Raw genomic sequence first — 19854 nt, forward strand, 5'->3', positions numbered from 1 at the left:
TGCCTGTGCCCATGTGGCTCTCCTGGGTTGACATTTGCCGCCAGATCCAAGTGTTTGGGAAGCCATGGGACTCTAGCTCAAACATCTCAACGTGTGTGGAGGTGGAGATGGGCTGGGTGGAAGTCTAAACACTGTCAGCAAACATCAGAGTGGAGCCAGACTCTCCACTGTATATGGTAAGGTCATTTTTAAGTGTTTATAAACATTTTTTTCAGTTTCACAATTATTATTTAAAAAATATTTATTTATTTAGAGGGGAAGGAGGGGAGAAAGAGAGGGAAACATCAGAGTGAGAGAGAAACATCGGTCAGGTTGCCCTTCTCATGTGCTCCCACCAGGGACCAAACCTCGACCTAGGTGTGTGCCCTGACCAGGAATTGAACCTGCTACATTTTGGTTTGTGGAACCATGCCCAACAAATTGGGCCACACCGACCAGGGCTCACACTTACTTTTAATTTAGTAATATATCATAAACATCTTTCCAATCCATAGACTTTTTTTGGGGGGGGGATAAATGTAGTTTATATTGGAGTGATCTCAGCAGACAGGAGTGACGGAATGGGGAGAGTGAGACAGGGATGGAGGAAAGGCCAGATGCACCGCTGAGGACCCTGCAGGCCTGCACTTAGGGTTAACTTTTTAAGTGTGTTTGCCACTCTCTGACCCTGGGAGGACTTCCCTCCCTCTGCTACCAGTCTGGCTTGGCCTGGGTGGCCCTTTTGCTGAGGAGAAGAGCATCGCAACATCTGGAATTCCCTACGCACATCTGTGTCCACATTCAGTGTAAGCTGCAGAAAGACACCACTGTTCCTTTAGAACCAGGAAGAAGTTTTGTTTAAAAGCAAACGATCCTAGGGTAGGTCACAGTCCAGTCCTTGTCTTGGCGCTAGAAGAACCTTTGATAGCTGAGCCTGCTTTTCCTGCCCCGCGGCCACTCCCAAACCCCAACACACACAGAATAGCGCATAAGCAGATCTAGTGCTCAAATACTTCCACGAACACAATGAGGATAGGAATGTCATGTCACGCAAAGAACTTTTGCAAACAGCTCCCCCAAACCCGGTGTCTGAAGAGGAGTGGAGGAGACTCGGTGTCCAACAGGCTGTGCTGGGTTCATGGCATGACTCATGAGCCAAAAACACGTATTTGTCTCTTTAGACGACTTCGTCCAAAAGATCAACAAAATTGAAGTATAGCTGGGGATCGTCAATTAAATTCTTTTTCAAATTTAATATATAGTAATATTCAGCGGATATTTGGAAAAATATACAAATCATTCATACCTGTGCGTGAGCTGTATTCACAGCAATAGAGATCAGGTAATTGCAAGTAGGTTACTGTAAGGTGTTTAACATAAAATTTCTTCTAGTCACTTTTTCTCCTAACAAAGTCCATGTTTGACTATATCTTTTACTTTTGTTAAATAGTTTGTGTGTTGATTAAAAAAAAAAAAGGAAACGTCCCTGGAGAGGATGATCCCGCCCACCAGCGGAAGCTGGTTCTGCTTAGCCATCTGAGCCGTTTCCTCGATTGTCACTCAGGAATCAAGGAGGCGGGTCCTTGAGAACTGTCCAATCAGAGGCGGAGCGGGGCAGGTGGCGCAGCTCAGCAAACCTGTGGACTTTCCTGGCCTCGTTGGGTCAAGTCTCACCTGGGCATAAACGGTGTAGGTAACTCTGCTGCAACGTCAGTCCCGCTGTGACTGGTGCCCGCCGCAGGAGCGGAAGGGACCGTGCAGGGAGACCCCAGAAGCTGGGAAATGGTGAGTGTGCCTGTCCGGGATCCTAGGTTGGGGACGAGGGGCCCCTTGGAACGTCCGAGGCGAGACCCGTCTTCCCCGTGGTCGAGAGTGGAGTTCGCGGACGCGAGACCGACCTGGACCCAGCTCCCACTTGCTGTCCGGGATTCCTGGGCGGGAGGAGCTGTGGTCCTCTTTTCACCTCTGGGGTAACAGTTTTCCCCCCCTGAGTTTTCGGACTGTTTGGAAAGCGTTTCTCAAATGCAACTGCCGGTTCCCCGACGCTGGCTCTTCCTAGATATGGCAATAAATCTCCAAATTTCCAAATCCCTCCTCAAATTCTCAATGACATATATAGGTCTTGGAGTCACAGTTTGACTTTTCAAAAAATTGTAAATACTATTCAAAAAATAGTAATTTTAATAGCTTATATTTGTCGCGGATATTTTACATGAGAGGAAAGCGACAATAACCATCTGGAAGACATGGGTGAGATCTTAAGTCGGTCTTCCCCTAGGACCTCCCCCGGACACAGACATCCTCGGGGAGGTCCTTCGGGTGAAGATTTCTCTTTGGAAACTTTCCTGGCTGTTCTCTCGTGTCAGCACCGCCCCTCCCTGCCTTTGTCACTTGAAAACATTTATTAATTTAAGCGTCATTTGTTTTCAATAAGGGTAAAATGTAATTAATAGAGCTTGAAAGACGGTATAAAATATCTCCAAACAGGCATGAAGGGTGTGAATTCAGAAAAAATAAAAATATTGCAGTATTTCAGTTCTATTTTTGTAGAATTCTTTTACTCTTTCTTCCTGAGCATGTATAGTAAATTTCTAACGTTAGTTTTAATTTCGGAGTTTTAGTGTATAATTCCAGGGCTTTGTCTTGCAAAACCGAGAAAGGTCACAGAGCCTGGAAAGCTGGGCAAGCAAGGCAGCTAGGGAATGGGAAACAGCGCAGGGAGGGGTGGGGAAGGGGGTTAGTGATGATGCCCTTTCCGAAGTTGTAGTTATGGCTTTTTAGGCTTTAGATTTTGTTGTTTTGCATTCAGATTATAGTTTGCGCACATCGAGAAAGTCAGAACATCAGATGTTTTATCTCATGGACAAATGGCTCATGAAATTGAGGGGTCATTTGGGTCAGAATCTTAAACTAAATCCGGCTGGAGTTTCCTCACTGTGAGAGTGGGCGCCTGGGGGAGGGAGCACTTCCCTGCTTACAGGAGAGGGGAGGATGGGTGGAGCTCTGAGAGTTGGATCCCGGGCCTGCTCAGGTGTCCCGGCCCTCCTTCCCCACCGACTGACCTACTCTGGGGGTTTTGTCTCAGCTGGGGTTGTCTGAACCCCAAATCTGGTGTTAACATAAAAACATCCAAAGTTGTGGAAAAATAGAGTTTGTTTGGCTTAAACCCAGGATAGGCCTGGAAGCAAGATCCCAACACACTGAGAAAATGCTCCTGAGAATGAGTTTGCAGTTCTTTTGACACTTTTGGAATTAAGGAGGGAACACATAGAAGATTACATGAAGGTGAAAGACAGCAAGGCCAGGACTGGATTACAGGACGCTGATTAAGATTATGTGCTCCCTTGAGGATGGTTACAGCTCAGGGGTCTCAAAAAGACCTCTCACTACTACAAGCTGTTTTAAGCTTGTAGTAGGACTATGAGGCCCGAGGCTGGATGACCTTTCCTGACACACCCAGTTACGAATTTGTGATCGGATCACCCTGTGAGGTGACTTTCCTCATTGAGCTTCGCCAGATTTATTACGGAGACCCTTTTCATTCACACTGGGAATAGATTCAATTTTTTTTAACGTGGGTTTTTCTTCTGACCTCTAGGGAAGCAAACTGATGTATTTTGATTCCAAGATCTGGGTTTCTTTTCTTTGGATTTTTTTCCCCTCCATTGAATATTACAGCTCTTTTCTTTTAGTTTACCTTAGCATTTGGGCTTTTAGTGTGTAAGTTTAGAGACACCATGTAAGGCAAGGAAATTCTGTAATTGATAGAATTTTGGTTCTATTTAGGCAAGAGAACCAAAAGATGTGAGATGAATGTCTCAGATGTTTTTTCCATTTTTTTGGTTATTATTTGTAAGTTTATATCTCTAGAAAAGTTTGACTATTAAAAGGCCATACTAATTCTAGGGCAAATGAATTCCTATCTAAATGGATATGATGAAAAGCAACTTCTATATTGAATTTCTATATTCTTTGATTTTAGGAAAACACTTCAAAACATGGAAATCTTTGGAATTTCTACTTCATTTTTGGGGAGGGGTTTAATTACAAACCCCTAATGCAAGTAGTCATCATATAACTATGTTCAGAGTTCAATATATTAGAATGCACCTTATTCTTTTTATCAGAAAGAGATTTGGAAGATTCTGATGCTCTGCGGTACTGTATCCTTAAATGATTAAAAGATTGAATTTGGGAGTGGTTTTCTTTGTCGAAAGGTTAAATTAATTTCATTTTTTTTATTTTTAAAGATTTTATTTATTTATTTTTAGAAAGGGGAAGGGAGAAAGAGAGGGAGAGAAACATCAATGTGTGGTTGCCTCTCATGCACCCCCTCACTGGGGACCTGGCCTGAAACCTGGGCTTATACGACTGGGAATCGAACAGGTGACTTTTTTTGGTTTGCAGGGTACTCAATCCACTGAGCCACATCAGCCAAGGGCAAAAAAGTTAAATTAATTTAAAAATGTAAACATTAAATATGGTGATTAGTGGTTAGAAAATGTTATATATAAATATCTTTGTTTTAAATAAATAATACATGGAAATATCTAAGTTAGGTGACTAACTTAAGTAGACTTGCTGCCTACATATCCTAGTATAGTCCCAGCCTCTTACTGTAGCCACCCTGATGAAATAACCAATTTTGATTATTTGTAGAATAAAAACAAGCCAGGGCTGTAACGCATATGTTTCTTACTGGTGTTTGCTCTTGTCATGAGTACTGTGGACAAAGTTGGATGTTTGTTTCCTGAACACCTAAGCCTCAACCCTGACTTTTCCCCGAGCACTTGTTATCTGGGCAGCCTGATGAGAAGCCTTGGACTTAGGGACCAACCCATGAGTTAGGGACTATGAACTGTTCCTTTCTGGGGCACTTCTCCTGTGAGCCATGCTGCCTGTGTTATATTGTTGACACTGCCAAGCCTGGGTTCTGTGTGCATGGCGCTCTGAGTTTGAAGTTTTGATAATTTGTTGTCTTTTGGGAGCATGAGTATGGAAATGGGGCCTTCCTTATAGTGGTTTTGGGTTGATGTCTTGACTGGAACCTATGTATGCGTTTGAGTGAAATCGTGGCTGAAACTGCGTTCTTGACATGTGTTTGGCTCAGTCAGGTACTAGAGTAATTATACCCTGTGAGGTGAGTCTGTCAGATGGTCACTCCTGAAAGAACAGGCATTTTTTTACTCAGTTAAAAAAACCCTTTTTTAATCTTTAAACATTTTTTATTTTAAAATAAAAAATTTAAAAACCTTTATTTTTTATTAAAGTATATTTGACATACAATATTATTTTCAAGTGTACAACATAGTGATTTGACATTTATACACCTTATGTTGTGACTACCACAATACGTCTAGTAACTGTTACCATACAGTGTTACTATGATTTTACTGACCGTATTCCCTGTGCAATATATTATATCCCTCTGACTTATTTATTTTGTAACTGCAGATCTGTACCTTTTCCACACATCCCTCTTCCCCCCATTCTCTCTGGCAGCCAGCAGTTCTGTGTTTCTATGAGTTGTTTGTTAATTTGGTTTATTTTTATTTTTATGAATTTCACATTTGGTATTTTCTTTGCCTGTCTGGCTTACGTCACTGAGCTGAACGTTGCCTAGCTCCTTCCATGTTTCGCAAATGGCAAGCTTTCCATTCACTTTTTTTATGGCTGAGCAATATTTCCTTATATGTAAATACCAAATCTTCTTTATCCATTCATCTATCTTTGGACACTTACATGGCTTTCCTAGCTTGGCTATTATTGTAGGTAATGCTGCAGTGAACATAGGGGTGCGTATATTTTTTGAGTTAGTGTTTTTGTTTTCTTCATATAAATACCCAGAATTAGAATTCCTTGATCGTGTGGTAGTTCTGTTTTTAATTTTGTGAGGAATTTCCGTAGTGTTTTCCATGGTGGCTGAACCAGTTTACAGGCCCATGGTCAGTGCACGACAGTTTCCTTTTCTCTGCATCCTCACTAATACTTGTAATTGCCTGAATTTTTATAGTAGCCATCTGGTAGGTGTGAAGTGATTTCTCATTGTGCTTTGATTTGCATTTCTCTGATGATTATTGATGAGCATCTGTTCACATGTCTGCGGTTACCTGTATGCCTTTGAAGAAATGTCTATATTCTTATCCTTTATCCATTTTTTTCATTGGATTAAAAAAATTTTTGAGTTTGTATATTTATTTTAAGTCCTCATCTGATATATCATTTTTGAATATCTTCTCTCACAGTAGGCTGTTTTTCATTTTGTTCATGTTTTTTTTGTCACAATGAAAAACTTTTTAGTTTGATGTCTTCCCATTTGATTATTTTTGCTCTTGTCCTTCCATGAGGAGACACATCCAGAAAAAATATTGCTAAGACCGGTGTCAGAGAGCTTACTGACTATGTGTCCTTGGAGTTTTATGGTTCCAGGTTTTACATTTAATTCTTTAATTCACTTTGAGTTTATTTTTATATACGGTGTAAGAATGTGGTTCATGTTCAGTTTTTTGCATGTGTCCATTCCATTTTCTTAACACCACAGATTGAAGACACTGTCTTTGCCCCATTGTATATCCTGCCTCTTTTATTGTAGATTAGTTGACTGTATAAGCTTGGGTTAGTTTGTGTGCTTTGTATTCTGTTCTGTTTCGTCAGTGTTTGTGCCAGGACCACACTGTTTGAGTACTAAAGCTTTGTAGTGTGCATTAAATCATTGAGACTGTTACCTACAGCTTTGTTCTCTCTCAATGGTTCTTTGACTATTTGGGGTCTTTTGTGTGTCTATAAATTTTAGGATTGTTTTATTTCTTTGAAAAATGCCATTATTATTTTGATAGGGATGCAATGAAGCTTTGGGTAGGATAGACACTTAAACATATTAAATTCCTCCAATCCATGAGCATGGTATATCCTTATATAAATGTTTGTTGTGTTCAAATTCCTTTATCAATGTCTTATAGTTTCAGATTTGAAGCCTTTGCCTCCTTGATTTAATTTCTAGTTATTTTTTATGCAGTTGTTAATTATATTGATTTCCTTATTTCACCTTCTGATCATTTGTTATTAGTGTATAGAAATGCCCTTGGTTTCTGTATATTTTTGTACCCTGCAACCTTACTGAATTTATTTAGTCTAATAGTTTTTTTTTTATAGTTTTTAGGGTTTTTCTATAAGTAGTATTATATTATCTGCAAATAGCAAAAATTTCACCTCATCCTTTTCAATTATGATGACTTTTATTCTATTTGTTTTTCCTTGTCCGATTGCCACGTCCAGGACTTCCAATACTTTGTTGATTACAGTCATGGATGTGGGCTTCTTTGTCTTGTTCCCAATCTTGGGGGAAAGCTGTTAGCTTTTCACAGTTGTGTATGATGGTACCTGTTCGTCTGTCATATATGGCTTTTTTTATGTTATGTTAAGGAATTTTGCATCTGTGTTCCTCAGGCATATAGGTTTATATATTTTTTTGTAGTATCTTTAGTTTTGATATCAGGGTATTGCTGTCTTTGTAGAATAAATTTAGCAGAGTATTTTTATCTTCAATTTGTTGAAATAGTTTAAAAAGTATAGGTATTCTTTAAAAGTAGTAGAATTCATTGGAGGAGGTTTTTTTTTTAATACTACATGTTCAATTTTGTTACTAGTAATTGTATTGTTTAGGTCATCTGTGTCATTCTGATTTTTTTTTGGAAGATTGTATGTTTCTAAGAATTGATCCTTTTCTTTTAGGTTGTCCAGTTTGTTGGTGTGTAGTTCACAGTGCACACGTAGGATCCTTTGCATTTCTGTTATGTCGGTTGTAACTTCTCCTTCATCTTGGATTGTACTTATTTGGGCTTAGATTTGGCAATGATTCTCATGACACTGTTCTGGTGGCAAGGTCTGGGCGTAAAGAAAGGAGATTCTGTTTTGTCTCTAACTTTTGGCATTTTAATTATATTGTATCTTGTTATGGGTCTCTTTGGGTTTAAAATTTTCTGTGCCTCCCGACTTAAATGTCAGTTTTCTTCACCAGGTTAGGGACATTTTCAGCCAATATTTCTTCACATAGGTTCATGTAGGTTCACTGTCTTTTTCTCCCTTCTCCTTCTCTTACCCCTATGATGCAAATGTTAGTATGCTCCATGTTGTTTCAAGGGTCTCTTAAACTATCTTTGTTCTTTAACATTCTTTTAATTGTTACTGTTCTGATTGTATGAATTCCAGTATCTTGTCTTCCAGATCACTGATTTGTTTTTCATAGTACCTAAAATACAAAGCGGGTAAGGACTTGAGCAAAGCAGCAAGAGGAGGAAAGGTATTGAAAATGGTAGAGAATTTGACTTAATTAGAATTAAATAAAAATGATTAAAGGTCACTCTTTGGATGTTGAGTCTCTAAAATTAATTTTGACCCTGACCTGCGTGGCTCAGTTGGTTGGGCACCGTCCTGTGAAGCGAAGCATTGCTGGTTGATTCCAGCTTGGCTCATGGGCCTGGGTCCCCAGTCAGAGCGTGTATAAGAGATAACTGATGTTTCTCTCTCACGTTGATGTTTTTCTCCCTCTCTTTCTCCCTCCCTTCCCCTCTCTCTAAAAATAAATAAAATGTTTTTTTTCAAAACAATAAAAATAATTTTGGATTTTTAACCATCTCTTGTAATGCAGTAATATGCAACATTTAATGGAATTCTCAATGCTTGGTCTCAAGTTACAGTTATACCTGGGATCTCCATAAATTAAAGCAAGGTACCCCAAGATATAGGGGAATTACTGAAATAAAATGGAGGAGAAAGGTATATGTCACGTAAAAATCAAAAGTCTGCCTTATGGTCATAAGACCCATTCTTCAAAAATATCCATAGTGATCAGGAAAGCTCTGAACCAATAATTTATTGATTATAATTTAATTAAATCAGGTCTTCACAACTTCCAAATTGGCTTTAACAAAATTATACTGTGTGGTCCCTACCATTTAGTAATGTTAGTTAAAATGACCCAGTATAAATTATAACTTTGTCAGTTGGATGCTCACATTAGTATTATAGATTTTTGCTTTTGCTAGTATATATCTTTAGTGGTATAAATTTCTTTTTGGGTATTACTTCTGCTGTATCCCACAACTTTTGGAGTTGTCTCTTCATTTTGTGGAGTTCAAAATAATTTTTTATTTCTCTTGAGACTTTTAAAAAAATTCTGCATGTTATTCAGAAGAATCTTTTTGAATGACCACACATTTGGGAATTTTCCAGCTATCCTGTTACTGATTTCTAGAGGAATGCCTCTGTGATGTAAGAGCATATTTTGTATGATTTCCATTCTTTAAAATTTGTTAAGGTGGGTTTATGTCTCAAGAAGTGTTCTGTCTTAGTGAATGTACCATGTGAACTTGAGAAGAATGAGTATTCTGCTGTTATCAGATGAGGTATTTCATAGATTACAATTAAATCCATTTGTTACATGGCACAGTTCAGTTTATCTCTGTTCTTGGTGATGTTCTTTCTGCTAAAATTTGTAATTCATAGTAAGGGGTTATTGAAGTTGATAGCTATACTAGTGCTTTTATCTACGTCTTTAAAAATTTTTTTTACTTTACATAGTTTGATTCTCTGAAAGTATGTCCATATGAACAATTGCAATCTCTTCTTGGGGAATTGACGTTTTATCACTATTTAAAATTTAAGTGTATATTGTTTTAAACAATATGTCATCTGTTACATTAATTATGGTAAGGAAAACAAAAGATATTTAACCTTCATTCATTTTTAATTGACAAATGTAATCCTTTATGTTCTTTCTGATAAATTGTTGCATTTTTATTTTTATTTTTAAAAATATTTTATTTATTTATTTTTAGAGAGAGGGGGAGGGAGGGAGAAAGAGAGGGAGAGAAATATCAATGTGTGGTTGCCTCTCACATGCCTCTTACTGGGACCTGGCCTGCAACCCAGGCATGTGCCCTGACTGGGGGAAAAGAACCAGCAACCCTTTGATTTGCAGGCTGGCACTCAGTCCACTGAGCCACACCAGCCAGGGCTTGAATTTTCCTTTAAAGTAGGTGTACTCATGACAATTTTTCTCAGTTCTTATCTCAGAACATTCTTTCCTTTATTTTTGAAGGATAATTTTGCTTGACACAGAATTCTAGGAAAATTTTTTTTCTTTCAAAATTTAAATGTATCATTTTACTGCCATCTTGCTAGCATATTTTATGAAGTGACATTCTAAATTTAGTTCTCAATTTTATTTTCTATGTGTAAGATATTTTCTCCTCTGGTTTCTTTCAACACATTGTATTTGCCTTTGATTTTTTTTCCAGTTCAGTGTGAAGTGTGGGTGTGCACTTTTCTTGTTTCTCATGTTTAGTGTAACACGAGCTTTTTGCATTGACAGTTTGCTCTCTGTTACTAATTTTATGACAGTTAATTGGTACTGCACTGACTTGTTTCTTTCTCCCTTTTTTTTTAAAAAAAGGCATTCTCATGATGTGTTTTCAAATTTTTTGTTTAAAGCTGGTTTACTGAGGGTTTATGGATATTGCATTCTCATTTGTTCTCTGATGTTTCTGCATTATTCTTCACTGAGATAGATTTTTCTTTTTAGTAATGCTTGTGTTTAGAACAAAATATTTGGGCCATACTTCAAAATACTGTGTTCATTTTCTGTTTCCAAATTTTGGAAACACCAGGTTGCCTTGTGCCCTAGATTATCTTATGGATTAAGAATACAAGTTAATTTCCAGTTTTTGTGCTTTTTTTCCTGTGATTGGGGGATGATGTCTTCTAAGTTACTAATGCTCTGGATCAGAAACTTGAAGTCTTTGACTCCAGTCATTGATGATTGCTGACACCCTTAATACGTAATAATTTATTTTCTCCTTGTCTTCACATGCATTCAAGGCAACAAGAGAGCCTTAGTGCTCCATCTTATAGGGTAGCAAGAGGTTGACTGCATGCTAGCTCCATCCTTGTGTATGAACTCTCACCTTAGTTGACTTTCTACTCAATTAAACAAGTCCATGTACCATATCTTGCTTTCTCAAGCTATTTTATGCTTTTTTGAGAGGCCTGCCTTCCTCTCCCCAGAGACTCCAGTTGTGGAAGTTATCAACCTTTCATACGCTATTGGCAATGTGTGGTGTCATCATCTGAGGGATTTCTATGCCCAAGGGTTGATATCATGCTCCTTTTTTCCCTTAATTATATTTTATTGATTATGCTTTTACAGTTGTCCTGATTTTCCTCCCCCTGTTACCCCCTCCACCCAGCTTGGGGTTCTGGTATGGGGCTGGGACTCCTCACCCCTGAGATATCCCTCCTAAATTTTTATCCACTACACATGTGGGCATGGGACCAGCCTGTTCCACATCTGTGTCCTTCCTACCAGTCTGGATGGATGTGGTTTCTTTAATTCCATAGTTGTCAGTCATCCATTCAATTAGATTTCTGACAGTTCTGAGTGATGTTGTCTCTTTTAGTTGTAATTTTGATGTGGTTGTGTGAACAGGTGAGCCATGTCTGCCTACGCCACCATCTTGACTGGAAGTCAGATATCATGCTCCTTTAGTCAACAGGGGAACTTAGAACTGACAGAAGAAGGGAAGGCATTGTCTAGATATGCTACCTACCCTTGTATTACAGTTGCCTCAGTATTCAGCACAGTAATGTGCTGTACTGGCTTGTAGCCTAGGAACAATCTATGAAACCACATAGCCTAGGAATATGGGAGGCTCTGCCTACCATCGGAGTCCATGCATGTACACTGTATGATATTCATACAATGACCAATTCACCTAACAACACATATCTCAGAGAGTATCCTTGTGTTAAATAGCACACGATTAACACTTTAGCTCATCAAATCATACGGAAAGAGAAAGGAAGAACTGAAACTGGTAAATATTACACAAGGTTAAAGCAATACTTCTCCATAGAATATTTTCATTCAGCCAGATGCAACTGATAACTTGTAGTGTCCTCAAGGACTTGAGTGAGATATGGCCTGCTATACCTCATTAAAACTTGGGTTACCAAAGACCACGTGGGCTTTTTCTCATATTTGGTCGGAAAGCTTCTATTTCTTAAGTAAATTTTATTCATGGAATACAGATTTCACATTCTGACTTAGTAGTGCTATAACTTATTAATAATAAGAAAGGAGCTGAATGAATTTTTATAAGGCATTGATGTTATTAAAATACTGTTTGTTTCATTTGTATAGATTTTGTCATTTCTCAACATGTGCTGTATCCTGCTGTTAGAGAAATAATGATGTGATCACAGTAAAAATATATACACAATTTCTCTGTGTTCTTGATGGTATTAAATTCATGAGGAAGTAAGTGTGGAAAGGAAGTTTCTTTGATCAAGTCATATAATAAATGTTTGCAGGGGATAGATCATAGGTAACCTCGTTATAAATGGATTATAGGTGTTCAGGCTTTCAGTTGCACAAATTTTACTCTACACATTTATGGAGTGTTTTAGGACTCAATCATCCTTGAGGATGTGGCTGTGATCTTCACCCTGGAGGAGTGGGCTTTACTGAATCCTTCGCAGAAGAAGCTCTACAGAGATGTGATGCGGGAAACCTTCAGGAACTTGGCTTCCATAGGTAAGATGACAAGTTCCTTTCGCTCGGTCAGTTAGATCACAAGTGTTTTTTACTCATCAACATACTCTAAGATGTATAGTGTGGGAAGGAAGAACATCAACAAATAGTCACGGCTCATCATAGAAGTAGAATTTACTAATTTTTAAATAATTTCTAATACTTTGGAATTGTTTTTCTGGGTCTGCTTTTTTAGGTAAAGTATGGGAAGATCATGACGTTGAAGATCGGTATAAAAACCAGAAGAGAAAACGAAGGTGAGTCATACTCACAAGAGAAAGCAATGTCTCATGTGAAAAACCAGTTATCTTTGAAATTTTAAAAAGAAGCAACCAAAACAACTGCTGCTTTAAATGTATTACATCTTAGAAAGTTTCACCAAATTGCTTTCTTATATATTTTTCAAACACTGACTTAAATTATCAGTGTTTGAAAAATAGATTAGGAAATAGCATTTATTAAACCCTGTATATGGAAATCACTATTTTATTAATAGCAAGGGTAAACTTGTCTTGCAGAGCCTTCAGTATATTAAATTTTGAACAATTTGAGAAAAACATAAAACCTACACTTTTAGTATAAATCATAAAAAATATAGTTCAAATATTTTACTAATAAATATAAAATCACTAATAAAAATCATTAGTGATGTGTTTCTTGTTTTTTACAGAAGACATATGTTGGAGAAAATCCGTGAAGGGAAAAATGTTAGTCAATGTGGAGATAACACCAGCCTTACTCCAAATCTCAATCTGAAGAAGAAAACTCTTCCTGGAAGAAAACCATGTGAATGCAGCATGTTCGACAAAGTCTTCCTGGATCACTCGTCCCATAACAGGCACACCCGATGTCACACTGGACACGAGTTCTCTGAGTATCAGAAACACGGAGAGAAGCCATATAAATGTAGCATATGTGGGAGAGCCTTCAGCTACCTCCAGTGCTTTGAAAATCATGAAAGAACTCACAACGGAGAGAAACCCTATAAATGTGCGGAATGTGGGAAAACCTTCATGTGGCTCAAAACCCTTCAAAGACACATGATCACACACACTGCAGATTCTCCTTACAGATGCAAGGTGTGTGCGAAAACCTTTAGTTCTTCAACTTCTCTTCAGACATGTGAGAGAGCCCACACTGGAGAGAAGCCCTATCAGTGTAAAAACTGTAGTAAAGCCTTCATGCATCCCAGTCAACTTCAAATACATGAAAAAAGTCACAGCACAGAGAAACCGTATGAATGTAGGATGTGTGGAAAGGCTTTCAAATATTTCAAGTCTTTAGAACCACACAAAATGACTCACACAGCAGAAAAGCCCTATGAATGTAAGGAATGTGGAAGGGCATTCAGACAATACAGTTCTTTAGAAATACACAAAAGGTTTCACACTGGAGAGAAGTCCTATGCGTGTACACATTGTGGTAAAGCCTACAGTTATCCCAGCTCCCTCAAAGGACACATGAAAATGCACACCGGGAACACTCCTTATCAGTGTCAGCAGTGTGGGAAAGCATTCACTCTCCTCAGGTCATATCGAAATCATGAAAGGTATCACACTGCAGAGAAGACCTATCAGTGTAAAAAATGCAGTAAAGCATTCATGTATCCCAGCTGTCTTCAACGACACGAAAGGACTCACAATGAAGAGAAACCCTATGAATGTAGGATATGTGGGAAGGCCTTTAAATATTTCAGATCCTTAGAACCACATGAAATGACTCACACAGCAGAAAAACCCTATGAATGTAAGGAATGTGGGAAATCCTTCAGATATTACAGTTCCTTAGAAATACACAAAAGGTTTCACACTGGGAAGAAATCCTATGCGTGTAAACATTGTGGTAAAGCCTACAGTTATCCCTGCTCCCTCAAAGGACACATGAAAATGCACACCGGGAACACTCCTTATCAGTGTCAGCAGTGTGGGAAAGCATTCACTTGCCTTAGTTTGTATCAAAGACACGAAAGAACTCACACTGGGGAGAAACCCTATGAATGTAAACAGTGTGGTAAAACCTATAAAGATCACAGTAACTTACAAATACACGAAAGGAATCATACTGGAGAGAAACCCTATAAATGTAAAGAATGCAGAAAAGCCTTCACTTGTAACAAAAACCTCCAATTACATGTGAAAAGGCACAATGGAGACAAACCGCATAAATGTGAAGAATGTGGGAAAGCCTTTGTTGATCGGTCGTCCTTACGAAGGCATGAGAGGAGTCACTGAATAAAACCTAGTGAATGTAAACAGTGTGGGAAGGACTTCAGTTTTTCCTCTCCTTTCTAGAGACACCTGAGGACTCACCAGGTAAAACCTCATGAATGTGAGGTGTGTGGAGAAATCTCAGCGGGCCCACGTCTTCATATGTGAAAACTTCCACTAAAGAAAATAAAAATGGAAATAACCTGATAAAGCTGATGGAAATTAATTCATATATATAACGTTTCAGAAAACGTTCAAGGGTAAAGAGTTGTTTTTAAAATTGTAAATAATTGTGGTTTCCCAGCCATACGTTGAAATGACCATTTACCCTTTAATGTCAAGTGTTTGAACTGCTGCGTAACAGCGGACCCTGAGGTCAAACCTGTGTTGTTCAAGGGTCAGCTGTAGTTTCTTTCAGAAATGAGTATTACAGTGTGATAGTTCTGGGACATGCCTTTCAATAACACGACACAGCACTAATAACTAGTGAATTTTCATTAAGTCATTGGTGACTTTTTGAAGTCTGTTAGTGTGTGAATTCCAGTGTATTTATAATATGGAAACAGATTTTTTAAATGATGTTTTAGCTTATGTTAAAGTGGCATTAAAAATTGCTGTTTTTTTATTTTGCTACTTGGATTTTTTTCCTGGCCACAGGAAATGTGATGGACAATCCCAGTGCATTATGTATGTGTTGTATCACATACATCCCTTTATTACTGGCAGTGCCTTTTGCAGTGGAGTAATTGGTATAAGAGGTTCTTTTCCAGGTTCCTTAGCAATAAATGGAATAAATATCTATGTGTGTGAAGTTTATGAAAGAACATATTTCCATGTGAACTCTTGCTGTACTGTTTGATCTTGTGATTTTCCCCCCTCTGACTGGCATGTTAGATATTTTGATTTAAGTGGAGAGACCAGAAATCTATGTTTGGCGATATCCCCTTGTAAGTAATGTTAGGAACTAGATTTTGTATTGTGAGATTCCATGTTAGACTTTACCAGTAGCCTCACCTGATGAGATAGGGAAGGCCTGTCTCAAAGACCCATTAGTCAGCTTGTAGAGCCACCACAATAGGAAACAGAATGATACATAGAGGTTTAACATAGGGCACCATTTTCCAGGTCATTTTTTGGATTCTTCGCCCTTTCAGTCAAGAGTATCTTCAACTATGGTCTGTTTGATTTCTTAGAGGTATAGTTTCCCAGTGATTTCTTCACAAGATTCACATCAGGGACCCATCAGAGTGGCTTTTGCTTAAGCTTTCTTGTGTCCACCTGGAATCTAGTTGAGCTTCTCATGCATGGGACCATCGTCTGACTCTTTGCTTCTCTAAGTGTTATCTGTATAAGATCTACTTTGTACAGGGAACAGCTTGTGCTGTTGACAGTACTGGGAGCTATGTTTCGTTGATAAGTATTTACAACGATGCACTGGATAAAAGAATGTGGAGTTTGTTTCTCTACTGCATCGTGCAGTAGTGGGCTCGACCTGGTCTTTCAGTGGGATAGTAAGCACCTTCCTCCTGTCAGGAATCCTGGGTATTTATTGTTACTTTCAGGCTAATGTAATCTCTCAGAATGTTTTCATTTATGTTTGATTGTATGTCATTAAAACTATGTGCATTTTTTTGGTCAGCAAACACTTCTGCAGTCATCTCATACAAGTAGTTTATTAACTGTGTTCTAAGCAATAGAGTGTTAAATACTCTGTTAGAGGGTGTGATTCCTATTCAAGGAAACAGACCTTTTTTTATATTGAATCCTGCGAAGCGGTAACCTCTATGCTGCATCACCATTCACAATGTTTGTTTTCTACCAGTTAAAAACAATATAGTGATGCTAACCGTATTTGTAAGAGGCTCCAGCCAGGGATATTAATGTGAAGTGGGGAATATTCTTATTTGGAACTATCTTTTACCATTTTTAGAGATATGTTATGAAATACTGTTATAAATTTCATGTTCTCCCTGGCACTGCTCCTTTTGGGGGATGCTGGGTATAAATTATTTTGGAGGGGGCCAAGTCTGAGGGAAGCTTGGCTGCATCCAAGCGAAGCAGGGATCACCTTTCCAGAGGGGCCTTGCAGGTGGGCACAGCAACATTTCCCACAAGTGGAGCCTGGGACTTCCGCTGTGCTTGAGGCCAGAGGGCCGGAGACTAGACCAGAGACTGAACTTGGGATCTGTCAGGATGTCTGGGCTGCCCTGCAGGGTTATCAGGAAATCCAGCGTTTGCTGGCAGAACCAGAGGACAGCAACACCCCTTATTTTCATGTGGTCATTGCTGGCCCCCAGCATTCCCACTTTGAGGGAGGAACTTTTAAACTTGAACTACTCCTTCCAGAAGAATACCTGATGGCAGCATCTAAAGTATATTTCATGACCAAAATTCATCACCCCAATGTAGACAGGTTGAGAAGAACGTGTGTAGATGTTGTGGAAGATACGTGGTGCCAGCACTGCAGAGGGACCCAGGCTTTGCGAAGTGCTCCCAGTCCTGACGATCCATGAGCAGGTGATGCAGGGAGCGGTGGAAGACCAACGCCACCCCAGGCTAGAAACAGCCAGAGCAGGGACTAGGCTGAACACCAAGAATAATAATACTTAAATCGATCTGATGATCACATGTGCATCACTTCTCTTGTTCCGCCGAGACTTCTTCCTTTTTTGTTTGCATTTAATGGACACAGTCTTAGAAACATTACAGAATAAAAGCCCAGGCATCAGTCCTTTGGTGATTAGATGCACACTGACGAATCTATGTCTTGTCCTGATTCACTGCTGTAGAGATGAGCAGAGGCTGGGGGTATTGTCTGGATTGAGGTGAAGTGTTTAAAAGCCTTGGCCCCTTTCTGTTTTTATTCATTTCCCCTGTCATAGTTTAAGTATAAAGCACTGTGAATGAAGGTAGTTGTCAGGCTTAGCTTCAGTGGTATGGGTGTTTATTTTATTTTATTTATATTTATTTTTAGAGAGAAGGAGAGAACTATTGATGTGTGAGAGAAACATTGATTGGTTGCCCCTCACATGTGCCCCAGCTAGGAACCAGGCCCACAACCCAGGCATGAGCCCTGACCAGGAATTGAACCAGCATCCCTTCGCTTTTGTGGATGACGCTCAAGCATCTGAGCCATGCGGGTCAGGGCTAGGTCCTATAATGCATTTCGAAATGCAACAAGTTAAGGCCAAAATTTGCATTGCTTTCATATAATGAGAGACGATATTAAGCTAGTACTGTACCATATCAAATTGTAACATACATACCGTATTGCCCCGTGCTAGTCTGATACTGCCATGGTAGTGATGTTAGGTGGTCCTTTCCCACTGATTTTTATTTCCTTTTTAAAAATATATTATCTTTATTATATTTTTTTCCATTACCATTTAGTCCCCGTATGTCCCCCTCCCCCCAGCAATCCCTCTGATTTTTCTTTTTCAATCTTGGAAACACCAGGCACATCATAGGAAATTTCACTTAGTATTTTTCAATAAGAGGGTCTTTGTGAAAGGCTTTCTCTGCATCTGTGAGAATCAGTTACACCCTCTGATTCTCCAGACTCATCTTTCTCTGCAGTTGTTGCTACCTGAACAGTTTGTATCTGGGGCCACTGAATAACCAATGGTTGTGGTGTCTGACTTACTCCCTGTGATGCTGGGTGGCACTCAGGGAGGCCAGGAGAGTCCTCCACCTGGTACCAGTACAGGCGTCTAGGTTCTTGTCACCGGACAGGAGAGGATTTGAGAGCATGATGAAAAGATTTAACAAGGCACTTATTAAAGTCAAAGTACGCACTCAAGAAGTTAAGAGTGGAAGACCTCAGAGAACAAGAGCCTCGATGGGGTCTTGGTGGAAAGTTTTTATTAAACAAAGGCAAGGGGAGGGGTTAGGGTGGTCCCTGGCTTGTGATGCTGGTGGGGTGACTGCCGAAGTGGCTCATCCTTGTCCCCATTTTCCAGGTAGTGATTTCTTTTTTCGGTTCTCCCAGAACTGTCATGGCAATTTGGGGGACAGAGTAGTCCTGAAACCAAAATGCTAATTTCTTTTTTTTTAAAGATTTTATTTATTTTATTTTAAAGAGAGGGGAAGGGAAGGAGAGAGGGCGAGAAATATCAATGTGTGGTTGCCTCTTGGAGGTCCTCTACTGGGGACCTGGCCCACAACCCAGGCATGTGCCCTGACTGGGAATCAAACCTGAGACCCTTTGCTTCACAGGCCTGTGCTCAATCCACTGAGCTATACCAGCCACGGCAAAATGCCAATTTTTTATAAAGATATAATGGCCCTGTTGGCCACTTTCAGGTCATTATGGCTGCTGAACCTGTTTGAGTTTAGTTTTTGCCTCACCTACCGGAAATCGGGGTGGGAGAAGCAGGGGGAATAGGTGGTCAGTAAATGTTCCAGCCAGGACAGAAAAGGGGAGGGGTAGAGCTTGAGTGCTTTGTTTCCTGTTCTAACCCGCCTGCCTCACCTGGACGTGTACAGTTTGGCCCGAACAGAACTGTTCTAGAGTTGTAGCTGGAAGACTCTTCCAATGCCTGATCCAGCTACAGAGACCTGAGCTAAACTAGGGATTTAATTTTGACCTGTCTGGGCCTGCATATGTGCAGGTTCACTTGACCACAGAATCTGTTACACAAAATCTGTTACACTTCCGTGCTGCTGGAACTCACTTATTTCCACGGCCATTTGTTTTAATAGATATTTTTCTGATGCATTTGCTCATTATTAAGATGTTTGCACTTGCCAATTCATTCAAGAACATAGTTGATAAAAAGTAGACATTTGTAATCAATGCTTTGCTCCTTTTCCATTTTTTTCATTATTTATTCCACTGCAAAGGGATTTACGTAGCCACCTCATCACTGCTTAGGGTCGTGAGGAACTGTGTAAGAACTGTGAGCCAGCAACCTTGCCCAGCGCTCGTGGTGGCCCCGCATCGTCCACCTGAGCACTGATGAGGCAGCTATGGCCTCCCTGCTGAGCTGGGACACTCTGTGTGATTTCAAAGTTAATTATTATACAAGCCCTTTTCTTGACAAATTTTGCAACAGAGATAACATGAACTTAAGTTTGTAA

At 39.4% G+C, this 19854-nt stretch overlaps 1 protein-coding gene across 1 annotated transcript; it reads left to right on the forward strand.

Moving 5' to 3' along the window:
- Positions 1 to 1597: 1597 nt before the first annotated feature.
- Positions 1598 to 15574, forward strand: LOC112301557 (zinc finger protein 709). The gene is made up of 4 exons (XM_024557052.3): positions 1598 to 1764; positions 12445 to 12571; positions 12765 to 12825; positions 13239 to 15574. The coding sequence occupies exons 1-4, from the start codon at positions 1762 to 1764 to the stop codon at positions 14797 to 14799; spliced, it is 1752 nt and encodes a 583-aa protein (XP_024412820.3). The 5' UTR covers positions 1598 to 1761; the 3' UTR covers positions 14800 to 15574.
- The last annotated feature ends 4280 nt before the right edge of the window (positions 15575 to 19854 follow it).

This window comes from Desmodus rotundus, chromosome 9, assembly GCF_022682495.2.
Source record: "Desmodus rotundus isolate HL8 chromosome 9, HLdesRot8A.1, whole genome shotgun sequence".
Classification (NCBI taxonomy): Eukaryota; Metazoa; Chordata; class Mammalia; order Chiroptera; family Phyllostomidae; genus Desmodus; species Desmodus rotundus.